The following is a 25,369-nucleotide window of genomic DNA, read 5'->3' as shown; positions in this document are numbered from 1 at the left end:
CAGATAACTCTGCACAGATAATTAGGAAGTGATGGGGCTTGTTATTAAACATAATTTATAAGTTCACATAATTAAAATGTTAGGAATGACTGTGTAAGAGCCGACTGGCAAAGTTCTTGAAAATTAACCATCAGTATCATCCCAGCCAGCCCACCACCGCCCCCATGGCAGACTGTGGACCTGGGCGGCCCTGGCTTCCAGAAGGTCCCTCCATGTGCCCGGGAGTGTGCACATTTACAGGGGGCAATTCTTGGTTCTGGGACTTTTAGGGGACCCTAGGATGAGGAAACAGCAGGGATGCTGCAACGGTAGGGATGAGGGGGTCAGTGGCGGGTCTTCATGTCCAACTCCTGACCCCGACTGCCTTGAGATAAAGGCTAAGACCCAGAGAGCGGCCGGATGGTGGGTCCGGACTGATGTGTCGGGCACTGGGACTTAGCGTGAGGGCAGGACACGAATCCAGACTCCGGCGCTGGTTTCTCTGGCCAGCCCACGCCTCCAGCCTCAGCTCAACGCCACTCCCTCCCCGCCAAGTGGCTCTCCGCTCGGGAGGCGGGACCGAGCTCTTCGGTGGCCCCAGGAGGCTGCAAGCTTTGGGAGGCTGGGAGGGGAGGGAGGGGAGGGAGGGAGGGCGCTGACTGGGCAGTCCAAAGAGGAGGGGGCCTTTAATAGGCTCGCCCAGCGCCTGGTTTGCGGCGCTGCGAGCGGAGCGGCTGCGGTTCGGAGGAGCGGCCGACACCTCCCTCTAGTTCTCGGCTGCAAATCTTCGTCCTTGCACTTGACAGCGATTGTACTTAAGCTCCCAGGGCGCGCTTTGCTTGGAAAGGCACAGGTAGGAGGCGCGAACTGCCCGGTGCACGCTCGCTGCTCTGCGAGGAGTCTCCCTGCCCGGGGCTCTCCTTTCTGGGAGCTGCGGGCGGCCCCAGGCGTCGGTGGTTCCGGCGTACGGGCTGCGAGGAGACAGTGCCGGCGGCCGGGGAGCCGGCCGAGCCCTTCCCAGAGCGCTGCTGTGCGCTGCCCGGCGCCATGCTTCTGCTGGGCATCTTAACGCTGGCTCTCGCCGGGGCACCCGCTGGCGGCTCAGAGCCGGAGCGAGAGGTGGTGGTCCCCATCCGACTGGACCCGGACATCAACGGCCGCCACTACTACTGGCGGCGTCCCGAGGACTCCGGGGATCAGGGACTCGTGTTTCAGATCACAGCATTTCAGGAGGACTTTTACCTACACCTGACGCCGGATGCTCAGTTCCTGGCGCCCGCCTTCGCCACTGAGCATCTGGGCGTCCCCCTCCAGGGACTCATCGGGAGCTCTCCGGACTTGCGACGTTGTTTCTACTCTGGGGACGTGAATGACGAGCCAGACTCGTTCGCCGCCCTGAGCCTGTGCGGGGGGCTACGCGGAGCCTTTGGCTACCGAGGCGCCGAGTACGTCATTAGCCCGCTGCCCAACGCCAGGGTGCCGACGGCGCAGCGCACCAGCCAGGGCGCACACCTCCTGCAGCGCCGGGGCACCCCCGGCGGGCCTCCCGCAGATCCCAAGTCTCGCTGCGGGGTGGCCTCAGGCTGGAACCCCTCCATCCTGCGGGCCCTGGACCCTTACAAGCCTCAGCGGATCGGCTTAGGGGAGGGTCGCAGCCCGCGCAGGTCCGGGCGCGCCAAGCGCTTCGTGTCTATCCCGCGGTACGTGGAGACGCTGGTGGTGGCGGACGAGTCGATGGTCAAGTTCCACGGCGCGGACTTGGAGCATTATCTGCTGACGCTGCTGGCCACGGCGGCGCGACTCTACCGCCATCCCAGCATCCTCAACCCCATCAACATCGTCGTGGTCAAGGTGCTGCTTCTCGGAGACCGCGACACGGGGCCCAAGGTCACGGGCAACGCGGCCTTGACGCTGCGCAACTTCTGCGCGTGGCAGAAGAAGTTGAACAAAGTGAGTGACAAGCACCCTGAGTACTGGGACACCGCCATCCTCTTCACCCGGCAGGTGAGTTGATTTGTCACCTCTTTGGACCCAGATAGCCCCCATTTTTTTGGGGGGGAGGTCACTGCCCTTAACTCTCTAAATGCCCTCTGGGGCGCGCAATCACCTCCATCCCCCACCCCCGAGTTGAAATCTCGTTGATCTCTTCCGACTGCCACTCTGGATCATCCGGGGAGAGCCGGCTCCTAGGCTCGGTGGAGCTCCGGCTCTTGTGCATCCGGATGCACGTGGGCGGTCAGAGGAACGCCTGCTCCTTCGGAAGGTGTAGGCCCCGCGCGGCCAATGAGCGCCTCCTGGATCCGGCGCCGAGGGGCCGGAACCCAGGATGTTGCCGCCCCGCAGCCGCAGTTTGTCTCCAAGGCAGATAGGAGGCGCTCTAAGGATGGTGTTGGCGAGGTCCGCCCCTACTGTAAGGAGGCGTCTAAGTCCTTTCGGACGTACCCTTCCGAGGCTTCCTTTTTTCCTGCTTGTGGAACTGGAAGCTGAGCGCCTGCTGCTTTTCTCGTGGGTAACACGCCGTTATCCTCTATCTGTCCTGGGCCTGGGAAAGCTGGATTGGGATAGAGGGGCTCGTCTGGGATTTTTCGTGGGTTGCAGTGAAAGGACAGACGCAAGTACAGGCAGCATGTCCGTCTTCCTTGCTGCTTCTCTTACATCCGTCTGTCCTGGGCCTGCCTCCTCTTTGAGGAGCTTCTGGTCCATTCAGAGCAGGCAAACGGTTCGAGGCTTGGAGTTTCAAGCGGAGCTTCACTTAGAGCTGAGTTGAGAACATCTCCTTCACTTTTCCCGTATCCCTGTTGGTGGAGTGTGACCCTGTGCCCCGATGTAGGCTCTGGGCAGAGCAGGTAGGGCTGCTCATGACCCAGACTCACTGACACTTCCTATGACGGGGCTTGACTACAGGGCTCCGGCTCCTGGCCCTGGCAGTGCGGGAGTGGAGTGAGCTCAGGGCAGAGCATCTGGAGATCCCAGCTGCAGGGTTGGAAAGATACGGAGTCTTGGGATTAGAAAGACAGATCAAAAAAGCAGATCAGAAAAGTAGCTCTGCCGTTTGCTATGGATCTATTGAAAATTTAGATTCATGATGTTGCAGGGACTGGGTGCTGTGTTTTTGGATTCTTGAAATTTCTCAGATACAGGAGACTGGGAGGAAAGCGAGCATCCATGTGACCTGCTGCTTCCTCTGATTTGGGGGGCTGTGGTTTGAATCTGTGCCAGGCTCTTGTTTTGTTGACATCATAACCACAGGCTTCTGGGGGTGGCAAGGAATCCTTGGGTACCTATGGGGCCCTGACTCTCCACTGTATCCAGATGGACTGGCGCGCATGGGGCTGGAACAGGAGCTGAAGACTTCCACACTAACCCATTTGGCACAGCTGGTCCCTTCCTGGAGCTAAGCTTCCTCCTTTCCCAGCCTTCCCCTCCCACCACCTGGTTCCTCTAGGGAGGCCTTTGGCCCGAGTCCATTTCCTTGCGCTCATTCTTCCAACTGAGGTCTGTGGAGCCATCACTGCCCAGCCCCTACAAGCACTGCTTGAGTCACGGGGAAGCTGCAAAGGAGGTGGCTTCAACCTCTGCACACAGCCCAACTCGGCAGTCAGATGGCTGGGGAAAAAGCAAAGGCCAAGAACAGGATCTCTTAATGGGCAAAGCAGCTGTTGCCCCATCTGCTACCTGGGATGCCCCTGTGGAGGCCATTCACTGGTCTAAAGTAACAGACCTTCGTCTCTACTGCCTGGTGGTGAGGCTGACTTTTGGAACCAGCCCTAGGAAGAACACTCCTGCTGGGAATATGGGCCACGCCGTCAGAAGGATCCGCCTTTTGAAGAAGAAGCAATCAAACAGCGTGACAGCTTCTGTTTGTCAACGGTGTGTGCTAGACCTCCCCTAGGGGGCTATGTTGACCATGCATAATGGGTACAAGATGTATGATTGCTTGGGTCGGAAGCAGGGATGTGCATGGTGTGACTCTTAGAAGCTGTCTTTCCCTTAGGCGTGGAGAGGGCAAAGCCAGAGAGTGGGGAGGCTGTGTCGGCAGGCGCATCGTGCAGGTATGCGCTTCATGCTTCAGAGCAAACGTCTCTCCTCCTCCTCCTGGCCAGTACAGACTTCAGGGCCTGCTGCATTCCCAGAGTCTCAGGAACGGCTCATTCCTGAGCTCCCCGGGGAAGGTACAGTATGAGATGAGAACACCAGCGCGCAGCTGCTCTTTCTAGGCGGAGGCCGACGTGGTCTCCATGAGCCTGGGGCCTCCTCTGGGCTCCAAGGCAGGAGGGACTTTTGTCTTACTTTGTAAGGGTGGGGAGTAATCCTTTAAATCAGATGTGTGAGCTTCTCTGCTTAAACCCTATTTATTGGAATAGTGGTGTAATCCATGCTTTTTCTAACTAAAATTTGAAAAGAATATATATAATTTGTTTGGATAAGACGTTTTTTAGAAAGGTGCTTATTTTGTAAATTACCTTTTGTCTCTAAAGGACCTTGAACTGACGGACACCGTTTTTTGTTGTTGTTGTTGTTGTTTTTAACATTTATTTATTTATTTGGCTGTGCCGGGTCTTAGTTACAGCACGTGGAATCTTTTTTTTTTTATTTTTTATGGTATGCAGGCCTCTCACTGTTGTGGCCTCTCCCGTTGCGGAGCACAGGCTCCGGACGTGCAGGCTCAGCGGCCATGGCTCACGGGCCCAGCCGCTCCGCGGCATGTGGGATCTTCCCGGACCGGGGCACGAACCTGCATCCCCCCGGCAGGCATGGAGTTCCCCTCCCACGTCTCAGAGCTGCAGCGGTGGAGACAAGCCCGGGCCAGGCTGTGGGGAGGCTGCTGTCCCCTTGGCAGGTGGATGGAGGGCTGTGAGGTATTGAGATGAAAACACTGGGAAGATGAGACCCAGGGAGGAACCTTTACTGTCCACAAAGGAGAAACAATGGATCCTACAGCAAGGATTTTGACAATTTGAAGAGTTTCCTTAAAGATTCGGAATAAGTCCGTTCCTGTAGGGGGAGTGCACGTTGGATTCTACAAAGCGATCAGCCTCCAGCTCATAACAGCAGGGTGAGGTCACAGAGGACTGGAACCAGGATCTGTGGAGAATGAGAGCCAGCCGTTCTGTGTGCACATTTATTTCTGAGAGGAGGAGTTTCTGTGGCTTCTGCTGTGCTGGGCAGTGGTCCAGTGGGACCGCACTTCTCCGGGTCTTCTCTCTGTTTAGATCTAGCGCCTCTGCTGTTTGGGCGACTTTGTGGTCCACTGGCTTCCATTCATTTATCCATACATTCTCATAACACTTATTGAGCATCTATTATTTCTGGTACTATCCTGGGCTGTGGAGCTACAGATACTCCTAAGATGTGGCCTCTGGCCTCCAGGAATTCACTGTGTGTCAGGGACCCCTGACAAGGAAACAACCCATTACAGTGCTGTGTCAGTGCCCTGGCGAAGGCTCAGACCCTGTCTTCTGGAAGCCCAGAGGGGGGTCATTCTCTTTAACACTGGAGTCTGGAAGCTGAGGACAAGGGACAAACAGATGCTGGACCGAAGGCAAGGCAAGAAGGAAGGAGGTGGTGGTGGTGGGACAGGAAGTTTGTTTTCTATCTTGCAGGAGGCCCCTCCTTCAGGCCACCTTCTGGTTTGCTATCTGTGACATTTCCTCCATCGGACTGGCTGCTTTTTAGGATTCATAGTTTGTGGGGCTGTTTTTGCCGCTTATTCCTTCATTTACTTGTTTTCCTGTCGCTCCGAGTACAGTGCTTGGTGCTCCCTTGCCCCCTTCTCTCCCCGATTTCTTCCGCGCTGTCTTCTTCCTCTTGTGGGGTCATCGAGGCAGGCTCTCTGTCCTCGTTCTCTTCTCTTCCTCTCCTCACTCATGCTCTCACCTTTCCTCCTCTCACGTCCCAAGGCTGGTGCTTGTCTTCCTGTTCTGGCCTTGGGTTTTGCGGGGATGTATATGTATTCTACACTGTGCAGAAAGGATCAGCATTCTGGACCCTCATTTGAAACAGAGGCCAGTTCTTTCCATAATCAACTAGTTGCAGCATGGCGGTGACATTTAGTGTTCTGACAAAAGGAATGCTAATAATAAAATAATAATATGGATTTTACACACATCTCCCAACACAATAAAAAGAATCATAATTTTGTCAGGATCTTTTAAATAAAAAAAATTTACGTATTTGGTGGCATTGGGTCTTAGTTGTGGCAGGCAGCCTCCTTAGTTGCAGCTCATGGGCACCTTAGTTGTGATATGTGAACTCTTAGTTGCAGCATACATGTGGGATCTAGTTCCCTGACCAGGGATCAAACCTGGGCCCCCTGCATTGGGAGCATGGAATCTTAACCACTGCACCACCAGGGAAGTCACCAGGATCTTTTAATTTTTTTTGATTTACCATGTTGTATTAGCTTCAGGTGTACAGCAAAGTGTACACCTATATATATATTTTTTCTTGTTCACATTATTTTCCTTTATAGGCTATTACAAAATATTGAGTATCATTCCCTATGCTATATAGTAGGACCTTGTTGTTTATTTTATATATGTACATATGTGTTATATGTTTATATATATATATAAAAACATACGTAAGTGTATATATGTTAGTTCCAAATTCCTAATTTATCCCTCCCCCAACCCCTTCCCCCTTTGGTACCTGTAAGTTTGTTTTCTATGTCTGTGAGTCTATTTCTGTTTTTGTAAATAAGTTCATTTGTATCATTCTGTTACATTCCACATATAAATGATATCATATGATATTTGTCTTTGTCTGGCTTACTTCACTTAGTACGATCATCTCTAGATTCATTCATGTCGCTGCAAATGGTATGATTTCATTCTTTTTTATGGTTGAGTAATATTCCAGTGTATAAATATACCACATCTTCTTTATCCATTCATCTGTTGATAGACATTTAGGCTGCTTCCAGGTCTTGGCTATTGTAAATAGTGTTGCTATAACATTGGGGCGCATGTATCTTTTCGAATTAGAGTTTTTGTCTTTTGTGAGAAGCTTTTTTGAAGTCAGGTCTTGGAGGAAGATGTTAGCAGAGAGAGAGAGACAGCTGTAGATTTGGCATTTAATAGTTTGTAAATCTTTATCACTAAATGGAAACTCAACCCCACTCCCTCTGGGAGGGAGGAGGAGAGATGATTCTTCCTGGCCTGTAGGGTGATAGCTCTTCTGCCCTGTTTCTTACTTACAGCAAATAAGCAAGCCGGGAGTGATGGGGGAGGGTGGGGAGGAAGTTTGGAGGGAGGAATGTGCCCTGGAATCTTTTCTTTCTTTTTTTTTTTTTTTTTACGGTACGCGGGCCTCTCACTGTTGTGGCCTCTCCCGTTGCGGAGCACAGGCTCCGGACGCGCAGGCCCAGTGGCCATGGCTCACGGGCCCAGCCGCTCCGCAGCATGTGGGATCTTCCCGGACCGGGGCATGAACCCGCGTCCCCTGCATCGGCAGGCGGACTCTCAACCACTGCGCCACCAGGGAAGCCCTCTTTCTTTTTTTTAAACTGTGGTTAGCCAGGAGGGGCAACGAGGTGGGTCCCTCGGTAGGTCCTGCCCTTCCCCTGCCTTTCAGCGTCTCTGTAGATGTTGGCCTCACATGGGGCCCTCACGCTCACCTTGCTGTGACACCTTGCCCGGGTCGCAGGGCGCAGTGGAAAGAACACAGGCATGGCGTCGGGCAGAGCTGAGTTGGGATCCTGGCACTTGCGCTTTTTGCAATGACCGTGAGCGAATCAGCCGTTTGAACTACTCTCCCCTTATCTGTAAAACAAGGATAGTGAAGACGACAAGGGTACCTGACTGGCAGGGCTGTTGAGGGGACGAGCTACCGAGTGTTCCAGAATTGGTGCCCAGTTATGGTAGCTGATACCATCGCTGCCTTAGTCTTGCTCAGTATGTTTCCTGTTGTCCACTCATTACCGATGGGTCCCTGGCCAGCGCTTAGGTTTGAGACGGTCCTGCTTCAAAGCATTCTGCCCCACCCCCTGCAGGTATGCTCAACACTTCCTATTTGTGTGGAAGCTCTGGGCTCCACAGTTGCCAGTCCCGCTGACCTTCTGGGCAGGACCTCTCTACATCTTTGTAGCCCCTCCGACGGGCCCATGCACGTCGCCATTGTTCAGTGGGCTCGCAGGAGGGAGGTGCTGATGCAGCGAAAGGACCACAGAGCTCTGAGTGCTCAGGTAGGTTCACCTCCCTTCCTGGGGACTGTTCTTCCAACCTCTGAGGATGCAGGGCTGGGAGAGGGAGGCGCGGGTTCTCTGGCGTTTCACCTTGGCTCTCTACCATCAGGCTTTGCCCAGGAGGAGCCGGCAGACGGTGCATGGCAGGGCTGGGGTCAGTGTGTCTGTGCAGGTGTGGGGCTGGGACCTGGCACAGACCCCGTTCCCAGAGCACTCGTGGCCTTTAATCCTGCCTTCCCCTCTCCCCACCCGTGACCCGCCTGCGCTCTGGGGGCAGGGGGTCCGGAATGGACGACCTTGCCCTCTTGAGACCCCCCGGCCCCTTCGTTCTGTGGGAGCACGTGCCCTGGAAGTCGCATGCAAGGGTGGGGAGGGCCCAGCTCTGCTGATGCACTGCCTGGGTTGGGCCCTCCCTCGGCCCCTCCCTCCTAGTCTAACCTGGGCTTGCCGTTTGACCCTGGGCTGGTTACGCATCTTCTCCGGGTCTCATCTGTAGAACGCGGCCTGGTAATGGCAACTCCTTCATAAAGCTGCTGTGAGGATTCTGTAAGCAAAGCAGGTCAAGTGCTCAGAAGAGCGTCTGTGCATGAAGGCCAGCTACCGTTGGACGTGGTACGCACGCTTCCTTGGAGTGACAGCTTCTGGAGAAAGTTGTTTGGTCTTCCTGCTTCCTCAATGATGTAATTCTTGCTTGGTTTCGTCCATCTCTTGCTGGGATACCACTTTGTATATCTTGAGGTGTTTATATCCCAGTGGAACAGAGTCTGCTGATAGAAGCTGCCTGGGTGAGCTAACCTCTTCTTCCAGGCATCCTGAGTCACACTGCCTAGGCACTGAACTGCCAGATTTTTTTTCTTCTAGTAAAGCCATGCCCTCCCATCCTTGGAGGTTACAAACAGAAGTGGATTCTGAGTTGGATGAAGAAATCCAGTGACGCCTGAGAGATTCAGCTGGGTAACAAGCTGTGGGACAGTGTTAATGCAAGTGCAGGGTGGTTTCACCAGCGATTAGGATACCCTAACTTCTGTGGTGCCATCCAGACCAAAGGCCACTGCTGGCCTGGTGTCAAAAGGCATGGATGCGGACCCCATTCTTTACGTCATAGCGGCATGGCCTTGGGGGAGTGATCTTAGCTCACAGAGCCTCAGTTTCCTCACCTGCAGAATGAGAGGGCGGCTCTGAAGTTCTGCGAGTAGAATTCTTGGAAGCTGTGACGTGGCCGTGAACATGAGTGCTGGTTCGCATGCATAGGAGTTCAGTGTGAGCAGGAAGTTGGCTCCATCAGAACATGTATCTTCTGCCACATTAAAAAAATGAATGTGCTTGATTTTTGTGGATCTCCCTCTCTTCCTACTGTTGAAAACACGAGCATCTCAGCAGATGGCGGGGGAAGTGAGAGGAGGTGGAAGGAAGGCCGTAAGGAAGGCAGCTGCCCGGGAGGTGTGGCGCGTGTGTAACTCACAGTCTTGGTAAACGTGGGATGGGCCGCTGCCAGGTGTTATCCTTATTTATTGATTTGTTCCCCAAATGTGGCTCTAGTCCTAAATTATTTTTATAAAAAGAGACAATTAGAAAAGAATAATCCAGGAGGATTAAGTGGTTGGCCACGATGATTCTTGGGTCATTTGGAAAGGCAGTTGCAGCTACAAGAAGAAATGGAAAATCACCAGAAATAGTGAGGGGCTGGGCTGGGCGGTGCCTATGCCCTCCAGGTGGAAGGAACCAGAACCGTTTCAGTTTCTGGAGACAAGTGCCTGAGCTGAAGAAGTTAAGGCAGCTTGAGTGCATCTGAGTTCGTTCCAGAAGGGTGGAGACACACAGGGCCACAAACGAGGCACCATGGGACCCTGCACAGCCACCTGTGGGAGTTCAAAGCTTGCAGGCCCAGCGAGGCTCCATCTGAGTCCTGACTCGGGGCAAAGGGCCAGACAGAGGGCCAGGCGGCACCTCTGACCCCAAGCAGCTGGTCTTCCCACAGCTGCTGTCAGCTGCATCCGACCCTCAGGAAGTTTGCCGGCTCTTGCCTTGCTCTTCTTGTTTGATCCAGGGTAACTGGGATTTCCTGATAGAAAGAACAGGTTGCTCCCGGCCAGGAAGGGCCTGCAGCTGCATGTCTGCTTCAGGGAGAATCCACACTCCCCGAGAGAAAGGCGGCTTTTGGCTTTAAGGACCTCCTGACCACAGAGGCAGGCGGCCCTGTGGCCGCCAGACTCCAGCCTGAGCTCCCACTCTGCTCTAGCCTTTTCCGCTGAGCAGGGCAGGGGATGGGCCTCTGAATCTCCATGTGAGTGATTTAAGTTTCTGTGACTCAGTTTTATCAACTACACTGCATGGGTCAGCAGACCAGATCATCTTTAGGGTTGTTTCCATTCTACAAGCAGACTGTTCTGGGTGTTCCTTTTATAACCCAGAGGCCGGGGGGTGGGGTGGGCTGAGCACCCTGGGATCGGGAAGGAGCAGCAGCTTCAGGTGCTGGGACCCTCTGGGTTTTAGTTGGGAGCTGGCCCTCCCCAGAGGAGGAGAACGAGGGGACAGGAGTGACTTGCCCGAAGGGACACACCTGCAGCGTGATGGGCCAGGACCAGACTCTGGGCTTCTTGGTGCTTGTTGCCGTGCCCTCCCCTACACAAGGCCAGTGCTGGGTGCACGTGGTGGCCCGGGAACAGTGGGACACGCTCGTCCTGCAGGCTCTCCCTATGGGCTGTGACCGCCAGGCTAGAACTTTCAGGGGCGACCACCTCTGTGGGCTCCTGCGCGCTCGTGCCCGCCTCCCTCTGGCCCTGCACGAGCCTTCCTGCCTCCCTTCCGTCCTCCGCTCCCAGGCCGCTGCACCGGCCCAGCCTGCTCCTGGGCGGCCACGCTCCCTCAGCCACCGGTCAGGTGGGCCTCCCCCGCGCCAGCCCCCATGCGTCCTGACAGCAGGTGTCTTCTGGGTTTCAGAACTCTGGCGGAGGGAGAACTGTCTGGGGAGTGAGCCTTTGGAGAGGGAAGGGGACTTGGAAGAGACCGGAATTCGAGGTCCCCCCCGGGGGCTCCCAGAAAGGACAGAGGAGCCGTGAGCAAGTGCGGGGCAGCCTTTTACCCGCCAGTGACTCGGGGGCCCTCGGGTTCAGTCTGATCACCCTGGAAGCTCTCTGGCCAGAATCACTGTGAACTCACGAGGAGGTGTGACGGTCACCTGACCATGAAAAGCCAAGTCTGACTGCTCAGGTGGTAAACTTCTGAGCACTCGGGATTAAATTTTGCTGATTTTCTGTACTGTGACCACGTTTCCTCCTATGCTTCCTGGCCCCGCTTACACGCCCTGGCTGCCCACCTTTTCCCCACGTCGGCACACGTGCACACACACACACACACACACACACACACCCCTAGGGAGACACACAGCTGAGGACAGCTCTCTGTGCCTGTTGTGTGAGCCCCTGGGCTCCTGGGGGAAACACCCGCAGTGCGTGGACTCAGGAGACGCTGAGTAAACAGCTGCGATGAAGCGGACAGAGGGTGACTGTCCAGTCCTCAGACCCTGACTGGGACTTGAGCTTCTCTGAGCTTCAGGGGAGTCTGAAGAGGTGTCTGTGGAGGGTGATGGTGCCGTCATTACCCTAGTGGATGCTGGAGGATTAACTAGCACTGTGTGTGTCAGGTGCAGGCCCGCTGTCAGCATTTACTCAGTCGCCACCACAGTGATTAGCTGTGATCATGAGTCGCGGTCTCCACCGTCGACAAATGGGTGTAATAATACCTCTGCCTCCTCAGCCTGTGGTGGGGATTACACGAGATGCTGCATGTCAACTTCGTGTAAACTGTCAAATGCCCTCCACGTTAAAGGCAGGGACATGATGTAGAGAGTACCAGTGTCACCCGTTCAAAGTGTCTTCTCAGGAGGAGCAGAACGTGTACAGGTGTCTCATCCCATTTCCAACTCCGGGCTCCGAAGGCACCTGGATGCATTGCTGGCCCATAATGCTCCTGAGTCCTGAGAGCTGTGCCCCCAGGAGACCCTTCCACATCCATGAAGTGTATTCCGTCCGGGCTGCCAGAGGCTCTGGCCCCGCTGCAGGCTGTTTCAGTACAGAAAGAGGGACCTTCCTGCTTAGGTCGCGACTCATGTACCGTATCTTCTTCGGAGTGGCCGCGGAGCCCGTGGTCCCCAAGCCTCTGTGGCCAGTGGAGCTGGGTCTGCATCCGGGCTTGTCTCTGCCTCTCCCTGCTTACTCGCAGCCCGCGGAAGCCGGGCCTTGGGCAGGGCAGGCCCTTGGCCAGTGACCCTTTGGCTGAGAATCTGAGCTTAATTCATGGTGGTCCAAAGGCAGTCCCGCATCAAGGATCGAGGATCCCAGAGCCGACCCTGGCTGGGGTGGTGCCAGCCTTCCACCCCGTCCTGCCCAGTCAGCCCCGACCGGAACCTCACCCGGCTGGGGAGTCACCGTCTTCGGGGCTGGAAGGCTGTGTCTATAGAAAGCAGCGGTCCTTTCAGTGTAATCCTGTACCTCCTAATTTCCTCCCAGGGCCTCCCTGGGCAGGATTTGGGTCGCATCTTCTCAGCGAGCCACCGAGCTTCCCTCCTGAGGCTTTTCCCCTGCGTGCGGTCCATGAATGACAGTCCTGCAGCCCCCTGGGCAAAGGGCCTGGTTGGGAAGTGCCGGGCCTGCTGGGGCCCAGAGCCGGGTGAGTGCCTCTCCTTCCCATCTGGTCCTTCTGTTACGTCTCTAACTTCTGGCCGGCTTCTGCTTCTCCCCCACCTGGGCAGGACCTGTGTGGGGCCACCACCTGTGACACGCTGGGCATGGCCGACGTGGGCACCATGTGCGACCCCAAGAGAAGCTGTTCCGTGATCGAGGACGACGGGCTTCCCTCGGCCTTCACCACCGCCCACGAGCTGGGTGAGGCTGGCGGCTCTTGGGGGAGGGAGGAGAGTGCCCTTCTGGGTCTGCACTGGGTGTTCTGGGCAGGGGTGGATGTCTATCTTTGCTCCCTTGGGCTCCTTCCTTAGGGTCAGAGTCGCCCTTGGTGATGGCTCACTTTCCTGATCTCCCCAGCCCAGGTGGCCGGTGCCACTGTCTGTGTCGGTCAGTGGTCAGAGTGTCTCATCAACTAGGGGCCAAGGGGAGAGGACATTCCCTACCCTGCTGTCCTCACTGAGCCCACAGCCGATGGGCAGGGCAGGACCTGTGAGATCCTGCTCTCTCTCTCTCTCTCTCTCTCTCTCTGTTTTTTTTTTAATATAACAGCAATAAAACCCCAACATGATTTTTTTTTAAATATTTATTTATTTATTTGGTCGTGCCGGGCCTTCGTTGTGGCAGATGGCTTCCTTAGCCGTGGCTCGTGGGCTCCTTAGTTGTAGCACGCAGGCTCCTTAGGTGCGGCATGCACGTGGGATCTTAGTTCCCTGACCAGGGATTGAACCTGCGCCCCCTGCATTGGGAGCGTGGAGTCTTATCCACTGTGCCATCAGGGAAGTCCCCAGGAACATGATCTTGAGGACACTTGCGAAGCAATCTACCGTTTGGAAGAAATGACCTGCCTGAAAGCCGTAGACCCAGGTCCTCTAGCTCCCGCCCCCCACCCGCCCCTCGGGCTCCTCCACACTCGCCCGCGGGCCGCCCTCTGAGGCCTCTCGCCTCCCCCACAGGCCATGTGTTCAACATGCCCCACGACAACGTGAAGGTGTGCGAGGAGGTGTTTGGGAAGCTCCGGGGCAACCACATGATGTCCCCGACACTCATCCAGATCGACCGCACCAACCCCTGGTCGGCCTGCAGCGCCGCCATCGTCACCGACTTCCTGGACAGCGGGCACGGTAAGCGGGGCCCTGGGCAGACTGGCTCGGACCCGTCCCGTCTGTGCCCCGTGACCCACGGTGTCTGACGGGGCACATTCTGTTCCCCTGGCTTCATCCCTGCTCCCGTCGAGACCCTGCGTTGGCCGTGGCCACCTTTCTGGCTCACCCCTGATGAGTGCCGTTGGCCCCTTGCAGGCGACTGCCTTCTGGACGAGCCCAGCAAGCCTGTGTCCCTGCCCGAGGACCTGCCGGGTGCCAGCTACCCCCTGAGCCAGCAGTGCGAGCTGGCCTTTGGCGTGGGCTCCAAGCCCTGCCCCTACATGCAGCGCTGCAGCAAGCTGTGGTGCACGGGCAAGGCCAAGGGCCAGACGCTGTGCCAGACCCGCCACTTCCCCTGGGCCGACGGCACCAGCTGCGGGGACGGCAGCTTCTGCCTCAAGGGGGCCTGTGTGGAGAGACGCAGCCTCAGCAAGCACAGGGTGAGTGGGCTGGGGGGCGGGGGGTGGACTCCGGGGACCTGCCCTGGGGACCAGCCCCGGCACACACTGCTGTGTGGCCGTCACTGTATCTCACTGCTGCTCTGTGCCTCGATTGCCCTGGCTGTGGTCCCGGCCCCTTCTTGACTCCAAAACCGGAGAGAAAAGATGAGGCCGGTCAGAGAAACTGGTGAGGCCGTAGGCAGGTGGGGTGCTTTCCCAGGGGCAGCGGGCCCGGCCCTGAGCTGCACCCTGGGAGGAGCTCTGGAGCCCAACACCTGGAGCCCAACACCTGGAGCTCGGACTGGCTCATTGCCCGCTCCTTCCTTTCTGCCCTCAGCGGGTGTTTCATGGCCAGGGAGCCGTGGGCTCAAGATGAGCCGGGCTCAGAACCCTATTTGTTACATCCTGAACCAAGCTTCAGTTTCTGTTGTGATTGGTCGTTTTTGAAGTTGAAACATAAATGAACAAAAGTTATTTTTTCCCGATAAACAGGAATAGCAACCAGACCGGAACAAATTCAGAATCCAAATATTCTCTGAATATAATAAAAACTTTATTTTCTCCAGATCTTGGGTTGGGATAGCAAAGGGATTTGCGCTTTTCCACCAAAAGGAATAAGAAAGAGGCCCATCTTCTCCCTTGATCCTGGAGGGGATTTTCCAGCCCTCTCCTGCCCCTGCCTTGGCCACGGGAGGGCTTGCCTTGGGGTTTTATGTACTCAGAGGCCATGGATCAATAATAAAAAAGCATTCACCAAGCACTTTATCCATTGCCCCGAGATAGGCATGGTACAGAATTATGTAGAATCTTCTGTGTTCTGGGAATATACGTTTAATTAAAGCTTCATTCATTCATTTGGCAACAACCCACTCTATTCAGGGATCTGGGTAAAGTACTGTGGTGGTCAGAAAAACGAATGAAACATGGGCCATGTCAGAGAGGGCTCACAGTCTAGTGGGGAAGCTAGAAATGTAACTGTAATCCAAGATGCAGAGGGGTGTGTGTGCTCTGTGTGTTGAGACAGAGTGTGAGAACGTGTCATGGAGAACAGGGATGAGAGCTGAATGATGACTAGAAGGGCCTGAAAAAGGCTTGATGAGAAGGTGGGATTTTTTTTTTTTTTGGCGGTACGCGGGCCTCTCACTGCTGTGGCCTCTCCCGTTGCGGAGCACAGGCTCCGGACGCGCAGGCTCAGCGGCCATGGCTCACGGGCCCAGCTGCTCCACGGCATGTGAGATCCTCCCGGACTGGGGCATGAACCCGTGTCCCCTGCATCGGCAGGTGGACTCTCAACCACTGCGCCACCAGGGAAGCCCCGAGGAGGTGGGATTTGAAGAGAGCCTCAAGGGATGAGTAGGGTCTCAACAGGCAGAGCTGGAGCAGAGTCTGGGAGGTAGGCTGAGCTGGAGGCTTGCGTGGATGAGCACTCCACTGGGGGCATCTTTGGGAGGGTGGTTTGCTACTGGCCCGTAGTTGCCTTGACCACCAGCCTGATGCATTGAGGCTGGAAGGTCCTGAGGACAGGCCAGGCACTGCCAGTTCCTTCTCTTGGGAAGATGAGTCAGAGGATAAAGGGATTGGTTAGGGGGATACTGGATACAGGAAACGTGATGGGAGAAGCTCTCTGGACCTCTCAATCCCTCAGGAGCCAAATCCACTCTATCCTCAACCTTCTTTCTGAGCGAACTGTCCCTCCTCCACCCTGTCCCTTTAGGGAGGACATTGCCTTCATCAGCTAAGGTCAAAGCACAAAACTTGTCCTATTAATCATCCCAGAGATCTCATTTCAGGGGTCCCACTCTGTCCACTGAAGCCCTATTTTCCCAGCTCACTCCCTCCAGTTTTGGGACTCCAGCAATTCTTCAATCCCATCTGACCAAAGTCCCTTGATCCTACATCTTTCCATCGTCCCTCAGGCGTGTCAGGCCCTCACCAGCCTCTTACTGAGCTGAGACACAGTGGTCCACTGTTGGAACCACTCCTTCACGTACTCTCCTCTGCCCCGTCCCCATTCCTCGTACTCACTGGGCTAAGCCACCACCCTGGTGGCATCCAACTCCCTCACCTTCTCAGTGGTGCCAGCGTAGGTGAACATGGCCGGAGAAGCACACACAGTCCTGCTCGCTAGCCTCAGCTTGAATCAATGACCTGGACACTGAGGTGGGCCTGTCCTGCTGCCCAGGGGTCACATCACGTTTCATTTCCTGAGTTCTCACTCTCCCAACCACCTAAGCTGTTACTTGACACCTTCACTTCTCTCTTCCATGACCAGCTCTTTCTTCCTCATTTTTCACTTTTGCCAGTGACCTTTCTTCCTCTTTCCCTAAGAAAAACGAAGCATTTAAGTTATCAGACGTGAACTGCCACCAGCTCCCAGCACCGCATCCACCGTCGGACCTGCTTCTGCGCCCATGGCGCTGCCTTTCCTCCTGCACAGTGGACGAGCTGCCCACACGCTCACCTGAGGCCAGGCTTTGTGCTTTGCACTCCGATGCTCTCCTCTCCCGTCTCCTCAAGGAAAGCACCCTGTCAATCTCCTCTCTCTCTCCTGCAGCATCAGATTGTCCCCTCTGTTGAGTCGGATCGTTCCTATCAGGATGCATGCTTGCTGCAGTTTCTTCCACCTCAAACTAAACTTCTCACAATCCTCCTGTTCTCATGTATCACAGTCTCTCTCCTTGACTCCCTTTTTTTGTGTGTGTGCGTGGTACGAGGGCCTCTCACTGTTGTGGCCTCTCCCGTTGCGGAGCACAGGCTCCGGACGCGCAGGCTCAGCGGCCATGGCTCACGGGCCCAGCCGCTCCGCGGCATGTGGGATCTTCCCAGACCGGGGCACGAACCCGTGTCCCCTGCATCGGCAGGCGGACTCTCAACCACTGCGCCACCAGGGAAGCCCCTACTTGACTCCCTTTTACAGCAAAGTTCCTTGAAAGAGTTGTATGAACCGGCTCTCACCAACGCCTGTCTTGCCACTTTTCTCTGGAGCCCATTCCAAACAGGCTTTCAGTCCCCCTGTTTCTCTGAAATAACTCTTCTTAAGGTCACCAACGACCTGCACGTTGCTGCTTGGTGATTCCTGCCTGACCTGCGAGCAGCATTTGACCCGGCCATGGCTCTCTGCCCTGAGGACACAGCCGCACCCGCCTTGGTTTCCCTCCTCCCCCCAGCTGCCCCTTCCTCACACTCCTGTTTCCCAGCGTTGGGGTGGGTGCTGCAGAGCTCGGTCCTCGCCCCCGTCAAGATCCACGCCACCCTCTGAGGTGGAGCATCTAGATCGCTGTCTGTAGACACCATTTACACATACATGTTGAAGACTCCCAAGTTCGCTGCCCAGACCTCTCTCCTGGACACTGCCTGTCTCCCTGGATCTCCGTCTCCCCATCTGGATAACCGATGCCCGTCCTAAATACGACATCTGTAAAATGCAGCTCCTTGTCACCACCCTGAACCTGCTCTGGCGGCTTCCAGGCGCTCAGGCCAATGCCTCTTTGCCCCAGACTCGTGTCCAGCAATCCCTGTGGACTGTCTTCGAACTCGATGCAGAGCCTAACCATTTCTCACCACCTCCTCTGCTGACACCCCCCCACGCCACCGCCCCCGGCCCCGTGGATTGTCACCCCTGCTTCCTAACCGGTCCCCCTGCTTCTGACCTTACTCCTTACAGACGGTTCCCTCCAGAGCAGACAGAGGGATCCTTTGAAATGCGAGCCAGGTCCTCTGGCTCAGACCCAGCGAGCCCCGTCTCTGTCTTCAGCTCTTCCCGCTGCCTCCTCAGGGTCTTTGCGCTGGATCGCTCTTTCCCTAGTATCGACATGCTTCACTCCCATACTTCCTTCAGGCCTCTGTACAAATGTCACCTCAGCGGTGAGGCCTCCATGCCCCCCTGTAACACAGGGCAGCCCCCTCGCCAGGGCCCTCCCCATCTCCCGCCCCGAACACCTGCTTTAACCCCATCTGACACTATATGCACAGGCTTATTTTTATGGTCTGTCTTCCCTGCTGGGATGCAGTTGCTTCAAAGGCAGGGGTTTGCTGCACATGGTGCCAGGCTTGTGGTATGAATTCAACAAATGTTTGGCAAATGAGTGACTGAATGGCACATGGCAGGACTGTTTCCTGTAGGAACGGGTAGGAAGAAGTGATGCCAGGTGAAAAAAATGCATAGCATCGTCTCAGAAGCCAAAGGAGCACAGTTAAATATTGAAGGTTGGGGACCACGGGCCTGGGCATGGACTCTTTCATTCTTTAGTGGGGGGGGGTCACTGCTGACCTTTGAGAGGGGACACTGCTGACCTTCGAGGAGGGTCACTGCTGACCTTTGAGAGAGCAGCTCCCGTGGTCCGATGGGGACAGAGCCCGTACTGCAAGGCACGGAGGAGGGAGCAGGTGGAAGGAGCAGGTGTGGCTGATTCTCTGAGGAGGGGAAGGCGTGAATGAGGTGGGCCGTGGTTTGAGGAGAAAGCAGGGTTGAGGGAAAGTGTCCTTCCTCAGGATGAAACTCTGAGTATCTACCTAAGTTAAGGTGTCTGTCTTACCTGCAGCCAGATCCTGACTGGCTCCGTGCAGGTTCGCGGCTTTGGGTGACCTGTGACAGCCTCTCCACCAGCCTCGTACACCTGGGCCCTGTTGCCCAACTCGTGTGTATTCAGGGCTGAGAACTGGCTTTACTGTCATCCTAAGAAAAACATAATGAAGACTATAAATTTTCTCTCCCTTCTCCACCCTCTTGAAAAGTATAGCAACACTGCATAATTCACCCCAAAGCCAAACAGAATTTCAGGATTGCTCAATAGCCTCCTGTCTTCATCTCCTCTTAGCACAAACATTACATCTGCTTGGAGTGAAACTTTCTCAAATTTAACCCCGGATTGAGGTGAAGACCAGTCTGGTTTGGTGGAAAGTCTGAATTATGGAAACCTTACAAATAAAAATATTCAGATATCTATGGCGACACGGTTTACTGGCCATCCTTTAGACTCAGAGACTTTTGTAAGGACACTAACGACACAGAAAGAGAAACCCTGAGCTCCCTCACGGTGGTAAGCACAGAGCTAGGAAATTTCACACACGCTGCATCATTTAAATCTTCCATCTGACCTCACACCCGAGGTCGATGTGCTGGCCCCATTTTTGCACACGAAGCACCTTGAAACTTAAGGAAGTTTCTCTGCTTGCTCAAGACCACCCATGTGGCGAGGGCAGAGGCCCGGGTGGAACTTGCCTGCCTGACTCCACAGCCAGGAGCCCTGTCCTACGCGTGGCCTCGTGTGTAACTGGGGGCAGTGGGCATTCGCTAATCAATGGGCTGAAGTGTCGTGTGCGTCCCAGGCACAGGATCATTTACTGCTCATTTTCTCCCTCGTGGCACAAAGTGGGTTTCGTTCCGGTGGGATGGCACAGTGGAGGCTGTCCCCGAGGGGCTCCTGTGCAGGCTCAGCGTGTGGGTGCGGTGCCCCGACCCCGCAGGGACATGACAGACCCTTCCCACAGGTGGACGGCTCCTGGGCCAAGTGGGAGCCCTATGGGTCCTGCTCCCGCACCTGCGGCGGGGGCGTGCAGCTGGCGCGGAGGCAGTGCAGCAGCCCCGCCCCCGCCAACGGCGGCAAGTACTGCGAGGGAGTGAGGGTGAAATACCGCTCCTGCAGCCTGGAGTCCTGCCCCAGCTCAGGTGAGTGGGGGCGGCCGTGCCGGGCTGGGGAGGTGGGCGGGAGGCCACAGAGCTCCTGCAGTCGAGATTCTCAGTCCCAGGGCACAGTCTGGACGTGCAGCTGTGCAGAAACCTTGGGATCATTTCTTGGCTTAGCCACCTTTGCCAGGGCTGTTTTCCTCTGATGCTGAGGCTGGGAGTCTAGATGGCCCAAGGGGACAGGATACTAGAACCCTCTTAGTTAAGCACAGACAAGCCCATCTTCATAAGCAGAGTTTTTTTTTTTTTAATAGGTTAGCTTTTAATTTGTTTTCTGAGAATAATCCTTTGCAATAACAATAGCAGAATGGAAATAATATGGTTTAGAAAAAAAGGAACTGTTACATATCCCTTGTTTGACTTTCCTATAGACCACGCTCAGCTGTCTGTAACTTGCTGGGATAAAAGTAAATTACATCTTTTCCACATTCCCAGTTTCTTGCTATTTTTAATGAGATTGGGATAGGTACAGCCCAGTTGCAAACTCAGACACCATTCTTACTTGTATACAAGCAGGAATTCTTTCTTTCCTTCCTTCCTTCCTTCCTTCCTTCTTTCCTTCCTTCCTTCCTTCCTTCCTTCCTTCCTTCCTTCCTTCCTCCCTCCCTCCCTCCCTCCCTTCCTTTCTTCTTTTTTTCTTTCTGGCTGCGTTGGGTCTTTATTGCTGCGTCCAGGCTTTCTCTAGTTGCATCGAGTGGGGGCTGCTCTTTGTTCCAGTGTGCGGGCTTCTCACTGCAGTGGCTTCTCTTGTTGCAGACTCTAGGCCCACGGGCTTCAGTAGTTGTGGCATGCAGGCTCAGCAGTTGTGGCTCGCAGGCTCTAGAGCGCAGGCTCAGTAGTTGTGGCGCACGGGCCCAGCCGCTCCGCGGCATGTGGAATCTTCCCGGACCAGGGCACGAACCCGTGTCCCCTGCATCGGCAGGTGGACTCTCAACCACTCCGCCACCAGGGAAGCCCCCCAAGCAGGAATTCTTTATCCAAGCCTCATGAACTTGGGTGGGAGGAAAATGACATCTCTATAGTTACTAACCTTTTAATCTAAAATTTAGTATTTCCTTCAGTTAGAAATTTAGTAGTTTTTACTAACGTTTCCACCCAAAATTTAGTATTTCTCTTAATTAGGCAACAAACTACAATGCTAGTCACAGTGGCTCTGCCACTAGAGATCATGGGTATTTTCGTATGTTGCATATTTTCAGTTGTTGCAGATTCCTTAAAATGGCATTTGTGCTTGTCACTGCCTCACAATTACAGTGGGTTTTACACTCATTGTTGGATCTTGTTATTTAATGGGTTAACAAGGAAGCACATAAGTCACGAATATGTTTCAAAATATATTGATAGCTGTATATAAATATAATTGGTGTTCTTTGTAATCTATCTATGTATTTTATGCACTTAAGAACGTTCTGAAAGCAGTTTCAATAGACTGCTGGGGGGTTGTATTTAGGATTCCTGTTCGAGGGAACTTAAGGCCAGACTACTGGGAGAGGCGGCACACTGCCTGCGGGATGCATTACCGTCTGTCTCCTGCATCCTTTGGTCCCCGCCTGCCTTGGTCCTCTGAGGTGGGGTGGCTTCAGTGATGAGGACCACCCGGCTGAGGCTGAGGAGGAACTGTTTAGAGCCAGGGGAGGCTGAGCACCCCTGGGGTGCGTCTCTCCTTTGCCCTCTCCCCAACTGGCCCTCCCTTTAGCTTCCTGCGTGTGTTCCCCCTCCCCAGCCTCTGGCAAGAGTTTCCGGGAGGAGCAGTGCGAGGCTTTCAACGGCTACAATCGCAGCACGAACCGGCTCAGCCTGGCCGTGGCCTGGGTGCCCAAGTACTCGGGCGTCTCCCCACGGGACAAGTGCAAGCTCATCTGCCGAGCCAACGGCACCGGTTACTTCTACGTGCTGGCACCGAAGGTGGGTGACCCTGGGTGGGAGACCGGGGCAGGGGCAAGGTCTTGGGGAGCATCAGGCTGAGCTGCCCCCGTCCCTCTTCTCCCCATCCTGGGCCACTGCAGGTGGTGGACGGCACACTGTGTACCCCTGACTCCACCTCGGTCTGCGTCCAAGGCAAGTGCATCAAGGCTGGCTGTGACGGGAACCTGGGCTCCAAGAAGAAGTTCGACAAATGTGGGGTGTGCGGGGGAGACAATAAGAGCTGTAAGAAGGTGTCAGGACTCTTCACCAAGCCCATGTGAGTTCTGGGCCCTGGGGTGGGGGTGGGGGGAGGGAAGGATTGCCCCCATGCGTCGGAAGCTTGGGTTAGATGGAGTAAATGTCAAATCCTGGCCAGTACCCTTGCTTCAGAGGCCACTCATGCCCGGCTACAAGTATGATGTTCATTCATTCATTCATCCAACAAAGACGAAGGCTTGACTAGGATGCCACTCAGCTGGAGATGATATTCAGGCATTTGGCAGAGTTGTTAGGGTCTGTCTAGAATTCTAGAGTGAGAGTGACCTGTGTTCATGTCCCAGTTCCCTATTTTCTGGATGAAGCTGGGCAAGTGACACAATCTCTAGAATTCTAGATTTCCCCACTTGTAAAGTGAGTACGATGCTAATATATTTCATGTCCTGCTATTGTGAGGATTAGGGAGTTAATTCAAGTAACATGCTTAGCCTAGTAACCTGCTGCGTAATAAATGCTCGCTAAATGTTCATGATGATGATGACGAAACGTACCTGGGGACAGATGTGACAACCTCCCACTTTTCTGAGCCTGAGGCCCTGGCCTTGGGGACAGGATTAAGTCGAGAATGGCACTAAACTGCAGGGAGACGGCGGAGTGAACGGCTGGGACTGAGGGAGCCCCCTCGGGGGAGATGGGTGCCCAGATCCGCTGAAGAAATGTCTCTGCTGAGCCTGGGCTCCTGCCTTCCCGAGGTCCAGCACGTTCCCTTTATTTTCAGGGGGATGTGCTCCTTGCAAAGTCCAGATCCAAGCTCTGGAAGAAGCAGGGGCAAGCAGAGTCCCTCCTGTCTCAGTTGAGGGGTGTGCTTGGATCTGAGGACTTGGGGGTCCAGGTGCTGGTGGGAGTAAGGCCTCGATGGCTGTCCAGGAGCCTCGCCCACCCCCTGGATGGACACAGTGCCCTCTGCCGAGCCCTGGGTGCAACCTCTCTGGGCACTTGGGTGCTGCAGGCGGATGGTGTTGCAGGCTGTCCCTCAGGGGCCCTCAGGGGAGACCGGGCTGGGAATTAAAGGTAGATCCCCGGACTCTCTTCACAGGCTAAATGGCAGGTGTCCCTTTCATAGACTAGTGGAGTGGGAAGGAACTGAGACATCATCTCTTTTAACCTGCTCATTGCGTAATGAGGCCCCTGGAGCCCAGAGAGGCTGATTCGCTTGAAGCCACCAGGGAGCTGGCGCCCGAGCCAAGGCTGGGTGTAGGTCCCTGACCCCAGCGTGTGTACCTCGCTGCATCAGCCCCAGCCCTGGCCCCTCCCGTCCTCCTCCGCCTTCCTCTCCGCTCCCTCTGGAGGCGATAGGTGCAGCCAGCGTATCCGGGGCTGGCCGATGTGCCGACAGCCTCCCCACCTCTCGGTTTGTGTGACCCATGGACTGGGCCAGGCCCTGTACTCTGCCACCTGCGTGACCTGCCCGGGGTTTGGGAAGGGGAACCCGTCTCGGCGTCAGAGGGCAGCGAGGTCCTCCTGCAGACATCGGTCTAACGTTTACTCTTCTGCCGCCGCAGGCACGGCTACAATTTCGTGGTTGCCATCCCGGCGGGCGCCTCCAGCATCGACATCCGCCAGCGCGGCTACAAAGGGCTGATCGGAGACGACAACTACCTGGCCCTGAAGAACAGCCAAGGCAAGTACCTGCTCAACGGGCACTTCGTGGTGTCGGCCGTGGAGCGGGACCTGGTGGTGAAGGGCAGCCTGCTGCGCTACAGCGGCACGGGGACCGCGGTGGAGAGCCTGCAGGCCTCGCGGCCCATCCTGGAGCCCCTGACCGTGGAGGTGCTCTCCGTGGGGAAGATGACGCCGCCCCGGGTCCGCTACTCCTTCTACCTGCCCAAGGAGCCCCGGGAGGACCGGGCCTCGCCGCCCACGGACCCCCGGGCCCCCTCCGTGCTCCACAACAGCGTCCTCAGCCTCTCCAATCAGGTGGAGCAGCCGGACGCCCGGGCCCCCGCGCGCTGGGTGGCGGGCAGCTGGGGGCCGTGCTCGGCCAGCTGCGGGGGCGGCCTGCAGCGGCGGCCTGTGGACTGTCGCGGGCCCCCCGGGCAGCGCGGGGCATCCGCCTGCGACGCTGCCCACCGGCCGACGGACACGCGCGCCTGTGGGGAGCCCTGCCCAGCCTGGGATCTGGGCGCCTGGTCCCCCTGCTCCAAGAGCTGCGGCCGGGGCTTCAAGAGGCGTCCGCTCAAGTGCGTGGGCCACGGAGGGCGGCTGCTGGCCCGGGACCGGTGCAACCTGCGCCGGAAGCCTCAGGAGCTGGACTTCTGCGTCCTGAGGCCGTGCTGAGCGGAGCGCTCCGCCTCCTCACTCTGCAGCCCCTTGCGGTGCTGCCTCCGGGGCGGCCACGGGCAGAGGGCAGTGGCCGGGCCCCAAGCCGCGAGGCCACCCACATCCAGGGACAAGGACCTGGGCAGGGAAGCTAAGTCACTAAGGCACAGTCTACCTCACGCCCGGCTCCTCCGGGGCCAGCCTCGGGGTGAGGCTGAGAGGGGCTTGGAGCTGCGCAGGAGGCCCCGGGCCCAGTCTCCCGGGGACCTGGAGGATGGGCGCCTCCCAGCAGGACTTCAGGGACCTTGGCCCCCGTCAGGGAGGCCGCAGGCTGCTGGAAGAGCCAAGGCCCGGCAGCTTGGCCACTTCAGGGGGCCCCCGGGCTCGGAGCCGTCTCTGAACAAGGCAGGTTTTTATGGTGCTTTCCTCCACTTTCTTTTCTGACCGATGTGGACTGAACAGTGAAAACCAGCTGGGGGTGGGCAGAGCTGAGGGGCAGGGGGCAGGTGTAACTGGAGCCTGGGCCGCTCCATTTGGGATCAGGTGTGTGGGGGACAGTCCCAAGTTCCTCATCTTCCTTCGACTCTCGGCCATCCCTTAAAGGGTCACCTCCTCTCCCTGGGTCGTCCAGTCTTCAGACTAGTGGGAGGGCTTCCGCATAGGTATCCTCTGAGGCTTTGCAGGGGGAGGTAGGCGATCAGTAAGGAGACTCGTCTTCTTCAAGAGGGATCCGACCATCAAAAAAAAAGATGCTGGGGTGATGGGTTCTGTGCCCGAAGCAGGGAGTTTGAGGAGAGATCTGGAGGGTTCTGCTG

The 25,369-nt window shown here is 56.1% G+C and overlaps 1 protein-coding gene across 1 annotated transcript; it reads left to right on the top strand.

Annotated features, from left to right (window-relative positions):
- Positions 1-504: 504 nt before the first annotated feature.
- ADAMTS15 (ADAM metallopeptidase with thrombospondin type 1 motif 15) lies at positions 505-25,016 on the top strand. The gene is made up of 8 exons (XM_081240210.1): positions 505-1,983; positions 12,915-13,047; positions 13,800-13,967; positions 14,145-14,428; positions 19,919-20,096; positions 21,838-22,019; positions 22,121-22,296; positions 23,798-25,016. The coding sequence occupies exons 1-8, from the start codon at positions 1,027-1,029 to the stop codon at positions 24,570-24,572; spliced, it is 2,853 nt and encodes a 950-aa protein (XP_081096336.1). The 5' UTR covers positions 505-1,026; the 3' UTR covers positions 24,573-25,016.
- Positions 25,017-25,369: the final 353 nt, after the last annotated feature.

This window comes from Mesoplodon bidens (assembly GCF_964165515.1).
Source record: "Mesoplodon bidens genome assembly, chromosome: 7".
NCBI classification, from domain to species: domain Eukaryota; kingdom Metazoa; phylum Chordata; class Mammalia; order Artiodactyla; family Ziphiidae; genus Mesoplodon; species Mesoplodon bidens.
The sequence above is the reverse complement of the archived record's forward strand: the minus strand, read 5'-3'. Positions and strand labels throughout refer to the sequence as shown.

Coding starts and splice junctions, on each gene's coding strand:
- ADAMTS15 (XM_081240210.1), top strand. CDS start 1,027: ATGCTTCTGCTGGGCATCTTAACGCTGGCTCTCGCCGGGGCACCCGCT. Junction 13,048..13,799: donor CACCACCGCCCACGAGCTGG/GTGAGGCTGGCG, acceptor CCTCCCCCACAG/GCCATGTGTTCAACATGCCC. Junction 20,097..21,837: donor GGAGTCCTGCCCCAGCTCAG/GTGAGTGGGGGC, acceptor CCCCCTCCCCAG/CCTCTGGCAAGAGTTTCCGG.